The sequence below is a fragment of the Malurus melanocephalus genome, unplaced genomic scaffold (genome assembly GCF_030028575.1).
Source record: "Malurus melanocephalus ecotype Western Australia unplaced genomic scaffold, MMel_1.1 scaffold_91, whole genome shotgun sequence".
NCBI classification, from domain to species: Eukaryota; Metazoa; Chordata; class Aves; order Passeriformes; family Maluridae; genus Malurus; species Malurus melanocephalus.
Genome location: NW_026623323.1, coordinates 1,199,544 through 1,219,358, shown reverse-complemented (window position 1 = coordinate 1,219,358; position 19,815 = coordinate 1,199,544). Strand labels below are relative to the sequence as shown.

At 41.7% G+C, this 19,815-nt stretch overlaps 1 protein-coding gene across 1 annotated transcript; it reads left to right on the top strand.

The window, feature by feature from the left end:
- The first annotated feature begins 496 nt into the window (after positions 1-496).
- On the top strand, positions 497-15,096 carry TMEM26 (transmembrane protein 26). The gene is made up of 6 exons (XM_057368391.1): positions 497-769; positions 3,773-3,851; positions 9,176-9,286; positions 9,814-10,034; positions 11,026-11,102; positions 13,310-15,096. Exons 1-6 carry the CDS (start codon positions 579-581, stop codon positions 13,723-13,725), a joined length of 1,095 nt encoding a protein of 364 aa, XP_057224374.1. The 5' UTR covers positions 497-578; the 3' UTR covers positions 13,726-15,096.
- The last annotated feature ends 4,719 nt before the right edge of the window (positions 15,097-19,815 follow it).

The window sequence follows — 19,815 nt, the reverse complement described above, 5'->3', positions numbered from 1 at the left end:
ATTTACAAGCTCCCAAATATGAATTCTCTTTCAGGGGGAGCAGAAAGAGGGGCTTGGCTTGCACTCGCAATAATGAAGTGGAGCTTCCAGCTAAAATCTTCAAATTAATAACGTGCCTTACATTGTGTACGAGGCGAGAGCAGCAAGAGGGGCTGCACAGTGATGGTAACTGGGCGAGAGGGAAAAACCTCCCAGTGCTTGGTCCTTGAGCCGATGATAGACTGGACAGAAACAATCTCCCCACCCCTGCCTTGGGCCGGCCAAGGCTGTTCCGAGCCTGCAAACCACTGCAGCATGGAAGCATTTTTTTTTTTTTTCTTCCCTTTAAAAAGTTTTCAGGAAGTCTGGGGGAGGGGCGATGCCGTTTCTTTTTTGTTATAATGGGCCCCTTTGTGGAGATGGATGAGGAGAAGAGATCGGTGTGCCGGCGAGGCGCAGGCTTGCCTGTGACTCGCAGAGTGACTTGCCAGGGCTCCTAAAAGAGCCGGGCTCCTGAAAGAGCCGGGTTCCTAAAAGAGCCGGGCTCCTGAAAGAGCCGGACCCCGCAGTGCGGGGCGCAGGGAGGGGGCTGCTCCGGCATGGAGCTGATGGTGCTGCTCAATGCCCTGGTAACCCGCCTGCTCTTCGTGTTGCACTCCCTCATCGGGGTCTGGAGAGTGACTGCCGTGAAGAAAGAACCCAAGTACTGGCTGCTGGCACTGCTCAATCTCCTCCTGTGCCTGGAGACAGGGCTCACCCTCAAGTTTAAGCAAGGSAGAGGCTACAAATGGTGAGCATACTCCGCCGGAGCTCCGCTTGCTTCTTTGCATGTACTCGGCTGCAGATGCGAAGCTGCTCCCCGAGAGCAGGGGCTGCCCGGCCCGGCGCTGCCCGGCGTGCAGGGATCTTGTCTGCTCCCCGCTGCTCCTGGGAGGCAGGGATGGAAAGCTGGTAGARTTTGGATAGTCTCCTGCCAAATGCAGCGCTTTCAGGAGGGGCAGCTGTACAGCAGCCCAGGCGGGAGCCACTCTGTGCTTGTGTGTGTGTGGCTGCAGGCAGGAGGTGGATGCTGTGCGGCTGCGGCTGCAGGGGGCTGGGGGCACCGGGGCAGCTCCTGAGCCACAGCGGGTCGGGGCTGAGCGCTTCAGGGACACAGGGGTGCGGGGGGACCCTGCAAATGCCCTGCATCTCACTCACACCCTCCCTTGCTCTGTATTCCCCTTCTCCATGCAACAGTGCTAACGCCACACCAGCGTGTGGACTTAAACTCGGTAAAAAATGAAAAATGAATAGCAACCATTCTTTTGATACAGCAAGAGTGGCTTAAGTTTTTGGATTTGAGAGGCTGTTCCAGAGGGGAACTTTCATGCGTGAAAGRCTGCCTGAAAAATGAACAAAAAAGTTAGTCATCGCAGAGCTTGCCCAAGCACATGGGGTTTTACATGCATCTAAAGAATTGCTGCTGTCATCTACAGCTCATCAGCGCTCAGGCAGCCAAAACAAAATGCTCTGTGAAAAGAAAGCGGTCATGTAACTAATGGTCAGGATTTCACTAGGACCTTTTGTTGTTATAAACTCAAACTGCAGGCAGGCCCTGAGACAAATCCAGGACTAAAGAGCCCTAAAGTATTTCCATGTTCTTAAAATCCTGCCAATTGCAACCTGTGAAAGTCATTATAACAGAAGTGTGTTGTGTGACAGTTCACACAAGTGTTCCATGCTCTAAATTTGAATGTAATAAAAAGAGTGATAAATTCCGGAACACTGGAAAATGGAACAACAGCAGAGCCCCAAATGCAGTTATAAAGATTGAACAGACCCATTTGGGAGAGGAGGCAACAGCAGAATCTTYATGAAAGGACATTTGCAATAGCAGCTTTTGAAAAATCCAAACAAAAATAGATAAGAAAGCAGATTCGTGCTAGATGAATACACAGAAGCCTGGGCCAAATTTATCTAGAAGAAAATTTTGAGAAAGGATGTGGTCCAGCACTTTAGGCAGCAAAATTGAAGTGTGTTTATAGGTGAGAGCAGACAAATAGCCAGCATCTATTTGCATCAGGATAATTTTCTGCTCCAGTGGAAAACAGTCACATTCAGAGCAGGTATCATCAGCCTTTGTAGAAACACCTCCACAAATAGCACCGATCCAAGCAAGGGGCAGACTCTGCAGCAGGACTCCAGCCTCCAACACCCTTGTGTTCTCTGTTAATTATTGACAGAGGACTGTTACTTATCACAMCAGCACTAAACAATAAATGGCACATGTAGAGGATAAGTCTCCTTGTAAGCCTGGCCATGCAATAGTTCCTCTAGATTGTTCCTTCTGAAAGGCAGGCAGGGTTAAAGCCCCTGAAGTCTCTTGGCCTGATCTGGTATCATTAGSTCAGTATGGCTAACCTGCCAGCTGGATGGATTTTTCATGTGCTCAAGTCCTWCAGGAAATACTGTAAAATGTTAGTTCTTCCATTCAAATGAGAGGTGTATTCTCTCCCAAAATAACCAGGCTAAAAACCCGCAGAATCACTAACTTTTTTTTTTAAGCCAACAACAAAAAACCCCACTGCCAAAACAAATAACACCCCCCCAACCCTGCAAAACAAACAAAAAACCCAAAATGAAAACCCAAAACCAGACCGTCTTGGAGGGGATTGTCTGAAACATTTCAGAGCAATTCAGCAGCCCAATCATTTCCCTAAGCAGCAGGACTTTTTTGTTTTCCTCAGTACTTAATCTCCACTGGAAAGGTCACGACTACCAAAAAAAAAGGTACATTCCACATAGGAACAGACAGTAAATTCAAYAACATTTGACCCAAAATGTTGCTGCAGTTGCATACTTATAAGCAGCTTAAATTCACTGTGAAGGTGCCAGTGGCAGGATAGAAGGAATCAAGCAAATGTCCCAAGTTTGCTGCTACTCCCTGGTCCTGGGGCGTTGTGGCAGTGCCCACTGAACACCGTGGCAGAGCCAGATGGAATGGAACATTTGTGGCATCGCACCTCATTCCTACTCCAAAAGCACAGAATTGCCAAAAAACCCCACCCCAATCAAATGCCATGTGCTTAATAAGAAAACATCAGCAACTCTCACAAGAATCAGTGCTTGCAGAAGGAGTCGTGAAATCTCTCAATTACTTCTGAATAAAACCAGCTAAAGAAGCTGAAGAAAATAAAACTTCATCAACATAAATTATATAGAAACTGGCAGGGAAGGAAGAACTAAAAAATTCTACAACTGACAGCACAAATGGGGAAACAAGGCCAAGACCCATTTCCATAAGCCCATTTTAAGTGCACAGCCTGCAACTAAAAGATCCCCTACAAGCAATGCTTGTTTTAGGCAAACTGATGCTATTTCTGCCTTTCCTGTGTCAATGCACAGCATTGGGAGCAACAGCCTTTATTTCAGCATCACTCAGTGAAGTGACTCAATGTATTAATTCACTCTTCATGAAATCAGAAAGACCCTGCTAGCCAGAGGCTTGTTAAGTACAAAGACTGCTGTGATAGAAATACAAACAGCAAAATTCCTTTGGTTAGTTCTTAAAAAGAGATTTTAAATAAACTTCCATGTATGTGACCTTAGATGGATGTGCAGATAAACCTATTATTTATAATACWGACACAGCACAGGTCATGCAGCAAGAATGGCAATTCTTATTTGAAGTTATCCTATTTCTTAATATCCCATTTGGTAGAGGCACAAGAKACCATACAGCCAAACATTATCTACATTGAAAACTATTTATGATGTGTCATAATACCAAGATAWCTTTTCTTTTCCTTCACAGGTTTTCACCAGCAATATTTTTATATCTGATTTGCATAGTACCATCACTATGGCTACTAGAAATTCATCATGGGACTCAGGTATTTATTATGAGACAAGATGGACTAGTTTGCAATTGATACATTATTTGATGGGTTGGCTTTGGGCATGCAGACAGAATCCTGCCAAGTCTTGTTCCAGTTCTCTCTTTTACATTGGTGGGTATCTCAATCTTGCTACAGCTATATTATGACTATTGTGCACTTCCTAATTATCAAATAATGAGGCTCTTCCTTAACTAAAAACGAGTCCATTTATTTATATTTATCTGGGGAACTGAGGACRAGAAGTTTGAAAAACACAGCCTTTCACCCCCAGGTTACCAGCATGAATCTTGCTCAGTAGGGTAAAAGAACGTCGTTATTTTACAAAGGTCTCYAAAGCAAAGTGAGTTTCTCAGTGCTTAAAAGCAAATACCACAACTCCCAGCAAGTAAAAACTGAGACATGTATCACTGAGAGGGGTCTTCAGCTCWGGTTACCTCATGTTTGCTGCAACACAGGAGAACACTCACAGCCTGTTACCCCAGCTGATAACATGACTGTCAGGGTTTATATCCTTCCTTTCTTTGTGCTGCATAGTAATCTAGGAAGGGGGCAGTGTCTGGATTCCAATTCAGGATGAAAACACATGGTAAAATTTTTTAGGGCAAATGTTCTGGGGTCAGTTAGGGCCAGAACAGAGCCACTTAGCCCAACAGTCCCACTGAGTCGACCACCTCCTCATGCAGGATAATTTCAAGGCACTTTTATGTAGTGAACAGGAAATGGCCTGTCCCAGTATTTGCACACATGCAGTGCCTTACACCCATAGCAGTAAAGGTTCTGACTGGAACAAGAACAAAAAGTAACAGAAGAAAATACATAAATTAGACTAAGAAGACCTASTGCCTCATTTTCTCCTTTGAAACATTGTTAGAGCCCACAGAAGCATAATCAAATATTCAAAATTGTGTTTACACTGAAAATGCCTGAGGCTTTTTCTAAATACAGCAGCAGGAATTTATTGTCTTCTTGTTTTCCCAAATCTCCTTAAACAGTCACAGACAGGTAATGTGGATATTGAGAACATTTGTCATAGTTAAATCTGGTCCAAGAAATAGGCTAATTCTGTAGTCAAAGGCAGCAGTTTATTTCCCMAAATGATTTTAGAACATGGCATACTTTGTTCTTATTGATATACCGCTACTGTGAATTAAAGAGGGAGTWTATCAAGTTAACAGCTTAGTTTATACCTGGAGAGATAGGATAGAGAGTTCTGGAAACACACAATCTAACAGATTCAAAAACAATACCTACAGAATGGGAGCAGATATCCTCACAATTCATCTCAAACCCAGCACCCAGACTAGTTATACTCTCAATACGGAAGCATTCCTGGCATTTTCATTATTTAAATGCTAACAGAATGGGTAATTACACAGTTGCTAGATCCACACTTTTAACATATACGCTATGAGAACAGTGTGTGGTCTTTTAGGCAATGGAACTTTGATCTCTTGTTAAATCTTTACCAGGAAGGACCAGCTGCTCGTGTCAGTGCTGTTATTTAAAGCAGGTGCTAATGGGCAGAGAAAATTCTGCCTCTCTATGTACTGCAGAACTGGACAGCAGTAATACCATTCATATATCTAGAGTAAAATACTAGTGAAATACTGACTGCATAGAAACTRCTGCTTTGTGGAGAAGTATTTGGGATGAAATATGTTTGGGACAGGTGATAAAGTCAATTGAACTGTACAGAGAGAAAACATTGCTGTCTGCTGTCAAGAAAACTAAAACCATTTAATCCATTAAAAAACTCAAATGTACTTTCTTAATAACGTACAGGATCTCAACCCTCTGTTACCTTGTCAAATGCCTGATGTGGCAGTGCCACAGAAAGCACTAACTGACCACCTTTTGCAGGCCTTACCTGACTGCTAGGGCTTCCAGCAATGCAGGCTTCCAGTCAGGAATAAGACAAGGAGTTGGTAAACTTTGTAATTATTTTTAACCGCCTTACTAGAACGTTTTGAGGATATAGCAGATATTACTGTCCATTCCTCATTCTGAGGTGAGATTTTCCTACCAGCATTATAGCAATTATAGCATGATGAACTCCACAAAGTGATCTTACATCTTTCACCATTTCTTCTTTGCCATACCCATTATGTTCCTCAATTTGGAAAACAATTTAGGCAATCTTTTCTTCCTGCTTTACATTTCAGCTTTCCTGTATGAGCAAAATGAAGCAGTCAGGAGTGCTTTGAATTTCTGACATCACACGTGTTTCCATAGTGACAGCCACACTGTTTGCAGCAAATCCCAGACAGCAAGACAGGTACCTGTTGCTTGGCAGAGGGCTTCCTCCAGGGAAGGGCTTGTCTTTTCCAAAATGTCCTCAGCCTGACAGCCTCCATGCACATTAACAGGTTGAGGATACTCCACCCTATAATAATATTCAAGTGTCCATTTTACACCCCAATGCTGGCCCCATTATGAAAAGTTCTGGTGAATCTCAGTTTGATAATAACAGATTGTGAAAAAGGTGCAAACAGAAATTGGCTCAATTAGTTTGGTGTTTCAGGTGTCCCCCATGCACTGACAGTGAGCTTCTCTGCAGGTCACACTGGGACAGCCCTATGTGATGCAACAGCATTTCTGTTTTGATTAGATGGTTTATTAATCAAAACTCTATAAGCTTCATCTTGGAAGAAAYGAAAGTAAACCAAACTAGAATGGATACAAAATGTGTACAGCTTCTTCCTATTTTATCTTTGCATTAGGAAAAAAATCATRAAACAAAACAATTTTTATTTAGCTAGGTACGCAATCAAGGAGTAATTGGACTCTGGTAGTAAAAAGGCAAACCATGTTTATCAAATGCCTGTGGAACAGTTGAACAGTATTCACTTTCTCCTTGTCACATTCCCATTAAGTCACTGCACATCCATAACTCACTAGGTAAATATGCCTGGCACCAACAACCCTATTTACATGCATATCCATGATGAAAATAAAGGCTCTTCTCCAAATTTTCAAGTGAATCACTTCACAATCACCACTTAATAAATATTCAGAGACGAACAAACCCAAACAAGCTATGAACATACTTCAGTGAAAAAAGCCAGGAGCCTACTTACATGGCTGGCTTTGCAGATGCAGATTTCCATTTGCTGCCTGTGAGCAACTGAGAGGAGCTATGGACTGGCCCTGAACGTKCCGTTCCATCCAACATTGTGGAGCCTTGCTCTGAAATGGCAACCCACTTCTCAGCCACAAGTACTCACCAAAATGACATGTAAGGAACCTGTAAAAGACACCAATAGCATGAATTAATTTTCTTCGAGGTATTTCCTGTACCTTTGTGCCACTAGAGCAAGAAACAAGAGCCCTTTTCCAAGCTATGGTACGGGTTCCTCTCCCTCCAGCAGTGGAGCTGCTGAGTCCTGCAGCTCCTCACTTGGATGTGAAGTTCTGTATAGGTTCACAGCTGCTTTCCTCTCACCATGCCAGACCAGGCAAGGGGGCAGAGGGGTGAGCTTAAATACAGACTTAATGACAAACCTAAGGCTGTCAGTTAGCCTTCCTCCTCCTGCACAAGTTAGTCATCCCTTTGCCCTACCCAGGCTACTTATTGATGTTCACTTCTTAGCATTCTGGGGGGGTTAGCACAGTTATGCAATATTTTTGGGTTGCGATCTCCTCAGCTGACTGTGTCACACAGCCTGTGGAAATAACTCAGAAAGCCTGACTTTGACCTTGGGGGTGGCTCTCCATACACTTTAGGGTTTTTCCATAGGCAACAGATAGAGATACCTCTCCAGAGCACCAATTAAATTGCATTTCCAAAACATTCTCTGAACGAGCTGTTCCCTCTTCCTTCTTTAGTTCAAGGGCAAACCCAGGGAGATTAGCCCTACAAGGCAGTAGCCAGGCAGAGAGTACCAGCCACTCCATCTCACTSTTTCCATGCCCAGAACTTTAGACTTCACTATTTTAAATGGAAATATCATCTTCCCCACATCTGTGTGTCAGTCTTGCAAGACTCTCACACCCACTGCTCAAATAAAACAAGCATTCAGCTTAGGAGTCTTTCCCGCCAGCTATAAAAGCAACAAGCACAGACATTTTTTCCAGATTTTTCAAGTCACAGGAAATTTATCTACCATAAGGTCAGACAAGAGGCAGCATTTACCCAGATACTGAACAGCATTATCAGAGACCAAGCAAAGTATCAAAGCAGAATCTGAAATTTGCTGGAAAATGTTGCCCCTATATTGGCATGTGTTATATTGAACACAGCTACTCAGTATTCTCTCGCACACATTCCAATTGTTGCAGAAAATCAATCCCCGCAATAAAATGGTGGGGGGCCCAATGGAGAAATGCAAATCATCTGCAGCTCTCTGGCAAAAATAGGACAGAATAAAAGTCTTTAGTAACAGCCTGGTTTGATTTTCTAATTATCCTCTTTTTATTACAATGAAGAGAGATGTTAAGGGACTGTTATGAGGATAGATTTTTGGAGCYATGCCCCCCAGATGCTCCTGGAGCAGCATTGGGTGTGAAAGCAGAAGGGCAGGACAGTGCTGCAGACAGAACAGAGYCCCACCATCATTTATTGGAGTAACCGTATGTTTTAGCCAACACTCAGCTTCCCAGATCACTGGGTTCTTGGAGAAAGTAAATACCCTTCTTTCTGTTTTGGAGGGATTAGCAACAATACAGGTCTATTTCTCTTAAATACTGTATTTCACCTCTCACCCTATGAATCCTTACAAAATAAGGCACAGCGCAGGGGCAGGAGTGGAGAATACGACTCAAATATCCTACCCCCACTTTTTTTCAGCCTTGAGGGAAGTCCTACAGAAAACTGATACAGTGGCATTTTCAGGATAGGGGATTTTTCTGGATAGTAGAATAGAGAAGTAGGTACTTCCAGAACAAGTTTGAATATAGAGCCTCACTATGAACATAACACATCAGACTGATCATGACCGATTTTTACCTTATTTGACTGTTTTAGCCAAAGAGAGACCATGTAGAGAACCCAGCAGTCAGTTCAGGAGAGCTGCAAGCAGATCACATTCAAAGGGTACAGACTTAACAGCACAGAGATGCGTCACCCACTCCATTGGCTTTTGAATTTGCATCCTYCTCTGCAGTACAATCCTGTACTTTCTCAGTGACCTACCAACACATCACTCTTGTCCTCATGAGAGGAATTTGTCCCTTCTGAAGAAGGGGGGAATTACATTCAGAGCGAGGGCCTTTGCAAACACTGGATGTCTTCCACAGTGGAACAAAACAGAATACTCAGCCACAGAACACATCTGCTCCCTGTGTGGATGTTCACACACATGTGTTTTTGTTCACAACAGTACTGTGGCAATGAGCCTGGGGCAGTTCAGGTGAACATCAGCAACCAAGACTTCAATCAATCCAGAGACAACAGTGGAAGTGAGGGAACAGATCACCACATCATACAGACGGTGGGACACCTTTTCCTGTTTCTAGTAGAGATCTTGTCATAGTTAAAGATAAGCATCTTGCATAGAGAGTAAAAAAAAACAACTTCCAAAACCTATATATTTTTTATGTATATATAGTTTTGAAATACCACAATGTGAAAATATAGCACGCTGCATATTAGCTATTGATGCCAAGACAAGTCTCTGTGTATGCTCCACCATTCTCTTGCAAATCTCAGTAACTGAATTTAGAAAGTGTCTGGGTAATAAAGCTCAGCTGAAAAATGAGAACAGAGGAGTAGTACATAAAGACTTGATATTCATTATCCAAAGTTTGTATTAAAGTATTTCAAAAGTAATACAAAATACAAAAGTAATACAAAAGTTTGTATCAAAGTATTTCAAACTGCACCCAMCAGATAGAAATTACTTGCTCTCATACAATGTGAAAGAGAACRAAAGCAGGCACAAGGACAAATACGGTCTCTGAAGGTACSTCTAACATCAGTCCCTGAAGTTACAGTATATTATTGTTGTCTTTTGAACAGGCTAAAGTCTTTGTCAATCAGCTCTCCACAATCTGTGAGACTGTATGGACAYTGGCCCTCCACCAGACATTTCTGCTGCTGCTAGTAGTCGGGAGATGGCTTCTCCCCATTGGAGTTGAAATCACCCGGGATCAACTGTCTCAGCTGCTTCTCATGTTTGTGGGAACAGCAGCAGATATACTTGAATTTGCTAGTGAAACCTTGGACATTGAGGATGTTCGGTAAGGAYTTTTTGCTGACGTAAATAACTTGCACGGTGCAAGATATTTGTACAATGTGCAGTTTTCAYACTGGTGAAACTGTGTTTCCCACAGAAAACAGAAGGCTGTGTTCCAGGGCTCTGCCTGCTCTTGCCTCTGTTCTGTGAAAGGCCAAAGCCATGGGAGATTTGTTAGAGATTACTCGYGTGTTGCCAGCAGAGAAATGTGTCACATCATCACAATAAAAGGGTTCAGAGAGCCAAACAAGCAGCCTGACTGCCAGCAGCATCAGCTCTTACAGCTACAGGAGCTCAAACACTGGATACACAGTGAGCTCCTTCAGGTTAATGAATTGCTTTAGACTGGTGAGGAAGCAACTAGAACTGGCCTAAGTGATTCATTATCCAAGTTGCTGCTTTGGTTAGCTCATGTGTACTATATGGCAGAATGACATAGTATTTGAAGAAGAAAGGGAATGGCACAGTCTGGTGTGAATTTTCAACACTGATCTCTCCCAGAGAAAGTAAGCTCACCTCTCCCTCACAGCACTGAGAGATGAGCTGTGAGCATTCATCATAAAGAAWGAGTCACAGAAGAGGTTCATCCTCTCAAACAAAGCCTATGTTAATTTTTTAATATCATAGCAATGCTTTTAGAGCAGGAAAAGAGTCCTTCCCACTTGGCAGAGAAGCTTCAGGCTTGCTAGGAATGTGTAATCCCTACAAGGGTAAAGATATCTGTGCTGAGCCACAGTCTATTCCCATATGCCTATTAGTRTAACATGTGCTTCAGATATTTAGTGAAATTACACAGCTGGAACACATGAGCCTGAACAGCAAAAATTCCATACGAAAAGGTGCCTCTGTTTTCCTTAGTGTTGCATCTCAAAAGCACACATCAATCAACCGCTGCTTCACTCAACTACCCTAAAAATGACATTCCAAGCACTACAGGAAGCATTTTTGTGATCAAATAAGGAAATCTTCATTGTTATCACTTTCTCCCCCCATAGGAAGAACTACGCTCTCATAAATGCAATTCTTGCTGTGTGGACCTGGAGTATGTTACAATTCCCACTTGATCTTGCAGGTTAGTACTTGCACATAGACAAAACACTCTTAAGTTTTTGCTGGWACATCTTGTGACTCTGCACACACTACAGGCTATACCAAGGACTTCCAGTGGAGAAGAATTTACATGATGACAACTTTCGAAGRAAGCTCATTGTGGTTTCTTTTGGGGAAGCACTTGTTTCTAGCTAACCTCTGATTTTTCTGATAAAGCTCTCTACTTTCAGGGAAAGGAGAAAAGGATTGTACTGTAGTATTGCTCCAGTTGATTGTTACTACCATAAAAATCACTATGTGAGCTCTCAAGTTAGATCTAGTCTATTTTATTCTTCTCGAATTTGGGTGGGTTATTAGACCCTACAGAGAGACAGGCAGAAAACAGCACAGCCAAAAGCACAGGGATATTATCACATGAGAAATTACCGACCYACAGGAAACCTAAAGGACCATATGATGTTGGCACCACACCCTCATCTTAATCTCAAAGGCTCGGGTATTCAGCCAGCTCAGGGCTGTTTGTGTCCCTGTGCAGAATGGGCTTCTCCCTGCCCAAGAAGAGCAATGAAAGCTGTCTGGATCATCAGCTGTTCCAACCATTCTACCCTTCAATCAYTACAAGTTTGCAATTATAGCAGTCCAAAGATGCACTATCCTCACTAGCATCTTATACAAAATAGATTTCTAGGTTGACACACTGACTAAAACAATAAATTAAAAACTGCTGGAATATAGTTTTGTTACTTTATTCATTAGTCTTTTCTTCATGGACAGGGCTAAGCTTTGTTTTCAACAGTGAATTTATGAAAATATTTCAGCATTTCAGCTCAGCAGCTCACATCCTAAAAATCTGATGCAATCACATTTCAGATTTATCGCAGCAAAAATTCCTACTACAGGCAAAATGGATTCTATTAAAGATGCACAGCACTCAGGTTTAAAAAAATCTCAACCAGCCAAACAAAAAATATCCTATACACATCACCATCACCCAAACAAATTCAAATAGCACTTAAACAATCTGTTCATTTTTTTCCTCTAGCTGTTGCTTTTCCACTTATTTAATTACTTTTACTAGTTAAAAATTGARTTACTGAACACAAATTTTCTGAAATTACTCTGGGTACAGTTTATTTTAGGCAGCTCTATCCAGTTGCAAGCATCAGAATGTTTACTCACACATCAAACATGACGCAAAAGAAGTTTTTAGGTATTTATGATTAGACTACAGCAGTGCAGTTAGTACTATTAAACAGAAATGGCACAGAAGCATATTAAAAAATTAGCTGGTGCTGAAGCTTTGCCTAATGGATTCAGCAAATTTCTACATTTTACAACTCATTTTCCATTTGAGTCTCATCTGTTTCTCCCCCCACCCCAGCACTGACTCAAACAATAGAATTGTTTTGGCAAGTTGCAGTGTTTGGTGGTTGCTACTGCATCACAAGTTGCAATGTTTTTAACCCAATGAGATTTCCCTGTCCAAGAGACAGGTTAATTAAGCTTTGTGCATTTTCCAGAGAGACAATCAGTCGTATTTATCCCCTTGTGATGGTCCCTCTCTGGGCACTTCACCACAGAGAGCACCCACCACCCCCTTTACAGCTGAGGGGAACCAACAGGTTCCAACAGTTACATGCAATTGAAACCCACAAGAATAAGAACAAATAGCTGGGCCTTGTGGCAAATAGAAACTGCATAATGTCAATATTTACTGACAGGACTTATTCTTACCATGGCACATGGAAAAGGCAATGGCTATCTGGTGAATCTTTTAAAAGCAAGGTCTTAGAGAGYCTGGAACAAACTTGAAGTTGGTTCAAAGTGCTACAGCACTGGCTGTTCCTATTCAGCACAGTTGGTTTTTTTATTAAGAATGCATACTAGTTCAGCATGTTGATTTATTGAAAAAAAAAATCTGGGGAAGYTGTGGAGCATCATTAGGTGATCTGTTTCTGCTTCTTGTTTTAGAAATGTGTAAATACTAGTGTGTTGGAGGGATACAAAAGGGGAAATGGTTTTTAGTCCTGTTTGCCAGACTACATAAGTACTTCAGATGAGTTTAGTGCATTTTGCTGAAAAACATCCCAGAAATTGGATATGCTGTGTGTTGCATAGCTCACACTCGAATGCGTTTGTAATCCAGGGTACCCTGTATTGCGAGTGCCCTTTAGGCCAACCCTGGCTCCATTTCACGAAGTTGTTTTAACATAACTGTTTTACTTCCAGTACAGCATATTGGCTGCAAACCAAGCACATCGGCCAGGCGGATCCCCAGCCTGCTGCTGTGCAGGTACAGCGCAGAACTCTGGAACATTGGGGTCAGCCTTTTCATCCAGGACGGCCCCTTCTTCATCGTGCGTTCAATTCTGATGGGCCACTTCAGAATATTCAATCAGATGCTGGTATTTTTTACAGCTAAGAATATCTTAGTTGTGACTCTACAGTTGTATCGTCTGGCAGTGATATCGTTAGACTTCCGTGCTACTGTCCTGCAGAAGAGCAGGAAAGGAGAAGTCTGTTGCTGCCCATGTGAACCTTATGAGGCTCATGCTCAYGCTGCTGGCCACCAGGAGAATGAAATGAAAGAGTTGGTTGTTTTTCCTCCAAAAGAGGAATCCCAAGCTCCATCAGAAGATCACTGAGCAGYTCCTGACTTGGAAGAGGTTGCATTTCCCGCAGCTTCTTCAGAGGGGCTTTGCCTGTTTCTATGATCAAAYACACCCTGAGTGCCTAAGTCATCTTTTGCATCAAGAGAACAATAATTTCTTCGAAATTGTAGGGGAAATTTCTCAAGCAAATTAATAGTAATGGGACTTTCTTTTTAATCCATTTATACGGTGGGTTTTGACTAGTTCCATATGATATTATTCACAGGGATTTTGTAGCYATAGTTTGTAGTAGCGAGAAAGGTTGGGAGCATTAACAAGACTGGTTATTGCCATTGGTGGCACTGTGCTGAYGGCTGTACTTGCATGCATTCACACAGAGGGACAAGCCCATCCTTTATGGGAAGCACTAAAGCATTGAGCTCTATGGAATGGTTGGACTAGAACTGCAGTGTGATGAGCAAGATGGTCACTGTGCACAGGAGGAACTTCAGCAGCAACAACCATGCAGGCATACAAAGGGAGAGAGATRACACATTTCTGTTGTTACTGTGACTTGTTCATTCCAGAAATGTAAGAAAACCTTCTTCAAATGTTACCTCATCTTTGGCTGGACTCAGTTAAGGACTATGCAACACATGAAACTGCATACAAAACACTCTTACAACCTGCATGGTCTGAATARCCTAAACCTTAACAAAAAGAAAAAAGCAGCCCCCCAGACCATTAGAAGACAACTACATTTGCTACAGGCAGTTTCTACAGTTACATGCCTTTCTACTTTTGCCAGTTAAAACACACACGCACAGAACGCACATTGACCAAAACTCACCAAAATACTTGCAAATACATTTTTTTCCTCTTGATTTTACTGTTCTTGCAGTTGGGACAGKTTTTTTTAATGTCTCCATTTTGTATGATTTTAAAAGTGGCCTGACCCAGGCATACAATCTCTCTAGGAAGAAGAGGGCACTGCTGCTCAAGGCAATTTTAGCCAAAGGATTCAGTCATGCACTTGATCCATAAAGCACCACAAGGTCCCATGAAATAACCTGAAACATTGTCTGGTCTGGTGAGGGTCAAGATCCATTTTAAAGAAGTGGCTAATAATTAATAATTTACTGCTTTCACATTTGGAGTGAGCAACATAGGCCCCARTTTCTCCCGGGGACACACTTGAGATCAGTGTAAGACCATTGGCTTTGCTGGACTTARCTTAGAGAAGCTGAAAGTAAGATAGTGATTTTTGAAAGTCTGCCTAAAAATTATATTGTCACATAACATGGCAGGTGCTTTTACAGATTTCTGCATCCCTTCTGAAAGAGAGCAGGAAAGCATATAAAKTGACCTAATTAAGGTAATTTCCCGTATTAAAACCACCCAATTAAACCTTATTTTCTAAAGTTTCAGCTAAAAACAGAATCTGGTTTCAGGAATGAATAAAAGTGTTTCTACCACCATTGCAGCAGTCATATACTTATTTATCCASAGCCTGATAAGCAATGACACATTTATTCTTTGAAAGATGAACCTGTTTAAAAAGTCCAAACACCAAGATGTGAACATGTGTTTATGAGTTCTTACAGTTCTATGCAGGATGAGACCCTTCGATTATGAAAGAAGGAAGCATCATGTACTTCATAACCCTTTCTACCATTTATACAGTAGTAATAATGTACAACACCTCCTTTTCTTATTTTGGGCCTTTATCCAATAGAAATTTTTAAAAGCCAATCACTATTTGCCATGGTGTTKTGAGGTAGACATCTGGAGAGTGGAATGCAATTTCATCTAGGATTTTAATTCAAGTGTGGAGGTAAAAAAGTGACAGTTCTGATGATGAGCTGTGCTAAAACCATTCACACTGGGATGAATTTATCATCAGTTGGTAGAACCATAACACAGCTCTTCCTTGTGGATTCAAGCCGGGACTGCTCACATTCATTTTGAGCTTACCACTCGCTGATATAGTAATTATCCTGTTAAAAGGATCACTGCTAATTAATTTGGAGTGTACTGAGCTTGCTAGAACATCATTCTAAATTCATCAGCACAAAAATTGCAGGATGTACTTTTTTAAAACTCGCTGTCTATTTAAAGTCTTYGTTCAGCAACAAACTGCCTACTAGACTCAACCTGCAGCAAATGTAAGATCCCCTGGGATCAGCAGTACAGAGATTGGCTACAGCAGGAATATTTCACAGAGAGCTCTATTTCCTGGTCTTCAGGCTGTTCAATTTTAAACAGCAGTAAAGCTTCTAATTAGCTTTATGGTGAGAGGAACTCAAGTCACTATTAGGTGGTTACTACTAGATCCCATCCCCATTCACTCTCAGACAAAATAGGCTAGATCCTCTCCATGTTTACAACAGAATAGATTTGGACTTCTCTTTTCCTTCCCACTACTCCAGTGATGGGAATCAGATTGTTTAAAACCAAAAGAAAACCCAGACTGACCCAGCAGTAGTATAAATTCCCACTTGGGTACAGAGGGGAATCATACACGCCAGTAGCAGCAGGAGTGACATGCAGTTCCCTCTTCACTGAGGGGTTTGGAAATGGCAATTAACAAGTCTGATAATTTGTATGTTTTGGGCAGAGCAGCAAACCCCAGTTGCGAGCCCTCCTCAATTTCCTTTTGCAGATGTTGGGGCAGGACTGCAGCTCTGTGTTTTGCAGCAGCTGAGTGTGGGGAGCCCTTGTGCCATCCCACAGCCTTCCACAGCTCTGCACCAGGCAAAGGGCAGAACGGGGTCCCTTGAAGATCTGCCAGCATCTGGTGTACCCAGAGATGTCACGTTTGCTCTGCAGTAAACTTTCAGATGRGAAAATTCAAGCCCCCAAAATGGAAGAATTTCAGAGCATTTATCTTAACCATCATTTACTTGAGTCAGGAGGGCACATTGCTAAATGTGTTACGCAAACAAATATCTGCCCATTTACTGCTATTTATTCTGGTTATTCCTGCCTTGTCCTTTTAGATTATTCCATATTAAACCTCACTAAAATGTTTTAGCACTTGTCTTTTCCTAAGCTAAAATGTATTCCTCCTTTCCTTTGGACATTGGCTCAAATAAGATCATAGCCTTGAGCAGGAAAAACAACAAACAACAGCGATGATTTTATTGCATTCCTGTTGGTATTTGTACTGTACTATGTTCTCTGACCATGTGGAAATGGAAGAAAATGTGCAATTACTTTTAAAAAGTTCCAACAGCATTTTGCAAATAAAAGGCAGTTACCTCAGGCATAGCTGCCAATTTATTATGTGAGAGCTGACTGTTATATGTTCCTATTAATTATATCTTCCACATGCTGCCTTTCCTTTCCATGCTTCCTCAGTTAATTACTTAGGCCAGATTCTGACTGCTGCCATCGCTTTGAAAACCCACAGCAACTGCAGCTAATTCCACTCTATTCTGGATGGGTTCTTCTTTATTCAGAGCCTTTGCCTCCAAGTCATAGTGCAATCCCCAATAGGATGTGTTCAATATGTGCACACTGGAGGCATTTTAAATACACACACAAATATGTGTATTGTATTTAGATATCACCCACACACACCTGGCAATGCCCAATATTCAGCTTTTATTCCTGTAACAATCYGTGAGACTGCCAGTAAGGACACTCTGCAGATGTCTCTAAAACACTTACAAGAAATACCTAAGCTTTACAAATATCTTGAAACTTAAATACTAAGCATACCATACTCTGAACAATATACTGATTTTAGAAAAAAGTTCCCCTGGAATTTATTCTTTCCATGCAGACTTCCTCAGTTGAATGAAATGTACCAAACCATTATTTTCCCCTCAAAAATAAAGTTTTTTAGGAGAGTATTAGAACATAACACCAACATAAAACTGCACAAGGCTGTTCCTGTGATGCTGTGTCCAAAAAAAACAGGCAAGCTTTGAAAGCAGCAGGTTGGAGGGTCCTTGGCCCTCTGTTTTGGGATTCAATTTGCCAYTTTTTCACACTGTTAGATTAGGAAGGAAGTCTCTCCTTCCCTGTGAGAGGAAAGAAAACAGAACATTCCTAATCTGTAATGGTGAGGCAACAAAAATGGGTCACAGTGGCAAAAGTAGCAGAGATGTTTGCCCAAGATGGGTCATTGCACCAGAAGGAAAATACAGCAGCACAGAGCCCTAATGGAACAGATACCAATGATTCGGGATAAGCACACATGAGCTGTTTTCTCAAAATCCTCCCTGCCCTTTCAGAGCCAGGAAGGGAAGGGTTCTCAACAGCCAACTCTACTCCAATACCCCAGCAAGCTGCTAGGGCAGGAATTCCTGGGATCCAAAGTCTGTCCTGAAGGTGACCCTAAAATCTTCTGTGCARTGGTCCTAATTTGTTCTCATTTGGGTCTTTCCCCTTCAGATTAGGCAAAAGTGATAGGAGTGAAAGCGATGTAACTATAAAAATCCCTTSATTTGTCACCCTAAACTCTTACCTCACCCTGCTCTTTGCTCATCCACATTTCCGTCTGCTTTCTGGGCCCACCTTCCAGATCTCAGCACATAGACAAAACATGCTAAACACCRCACCTCCCACTGCTGCCTGTGAAAGTCTTTACGAAAGCACACAACAATCCAAGCCAAAGATAAAGAAAAGCCAAGCCTATTTCTTCCTGTTAAAGATGAAAGCTATCTGCAGCTGCCAAAGCGTTTCCTCCATTTGTTTGCAGCCTACTAGAGGCAGAAGGACCTTTTCCTGAGTAGTGTCTCTGTGAAGGACTCGCTTATTGAAACAGCAGCATCATTTCCTGTGGCCCTATGGATTATTATCTCTTTCCAACTATCATAAGGTCATACAAAGTTTGGAATGAGACTGTCAGGCTGTAGGTAAAGRTAATGGAGTTGAAGGGCAGTACAATATAAAAGTGATGCCCTAACCTAGTATTTCTAATTTTGGGAGGTGGGAAAGGCCTCCAAGCCAAGTAAAGAAGGTCTGCATGAGTAGCATCTGTAATAGCAGCTTGAAGGAACTGAACTAAAAATTGTCCCAAAATCTTCAGTCTCCTGTACATCTAACTAATACCCTAAAATAAACTTACAGAACAAGTATAATCACAACTAACACCTAGGCTTCACAGAAGACTCCAGAAGAACATTAGATAAATTTACAGTGTGAAAAAAATGGTTGAGCGTTGCTGTTCTTTCATTTTATATTATTCTGAATAAACAGATGCTTCACATTTAAAGAATGAGTTTGGCTTAATTTCATCTGACATCCCACCTAAGTGCTTCACAATTTCAGTCTCCTGATAGAATTCACAAAAAGCTTGTCTTTCACAACAAACTTGGTCGAAGCCTTGTTGGAGCATCTTTCAGGATTGCAAGAGACAATAGTGTGCTCAGGACCCGCAGCACATGAACCCAGACAGCTGTCAGACATTGTAAATCACTGCAGACCTAATCCTGCCTTCAGTAAGCATTCACAATGCCACTGCTAAAGAGCAGTGCAATGGCTGGAGTATGGATAGAGCAACGTAAAAACAGGGCTCAATTTGTCAAATTAGAACATTAAAAAAGCATTTTCCAAAAAGATTTATCACAACTGCCAAACTAAAATACTCTAATTTACTCATTAGAGCTCAGCTCTGAAGCAGTTTGAGTTCTCCCTCACTCTGGGAGGTGGCTTTCTTCTTCTCCTTTTTTCCATCCAGATTTCACATGGAGGTGAAATCTAGTTGTCCTAATCCAGTAAAAAAAAAACAATACAAGTTAACATTGTGCCTTAGGAGCTGCATATCAAGTTGAACTTAAAATTTAACCACCATTCTGGCAGAAAAGAAAAAAAAATATTTTGTGGTCTAATCCAAGGAATACTAATTCATTAAAAAAACCTCTTACATGCAGAAAAAGGAGAGAATGCATAAGTAAGATTTGCCACAGGGGTAGCCTGAAGCCATATGCCAGCAAGTTACTCTGCTTGTATATTATAAGAATTTTTATCCATCTAATCAATAAGAAATGAGTAGTTACTATGGCAATTTCTACACTACAAGGTACTTGTGCTGCAGTAGAATATGTTCTAGAAGGACAAGCACACTTGCTACTCTATTATGTAAATTGTTGCACCTTTTACAGTGTTGCAGTACAGTGTGCAAGCTTGAGAACA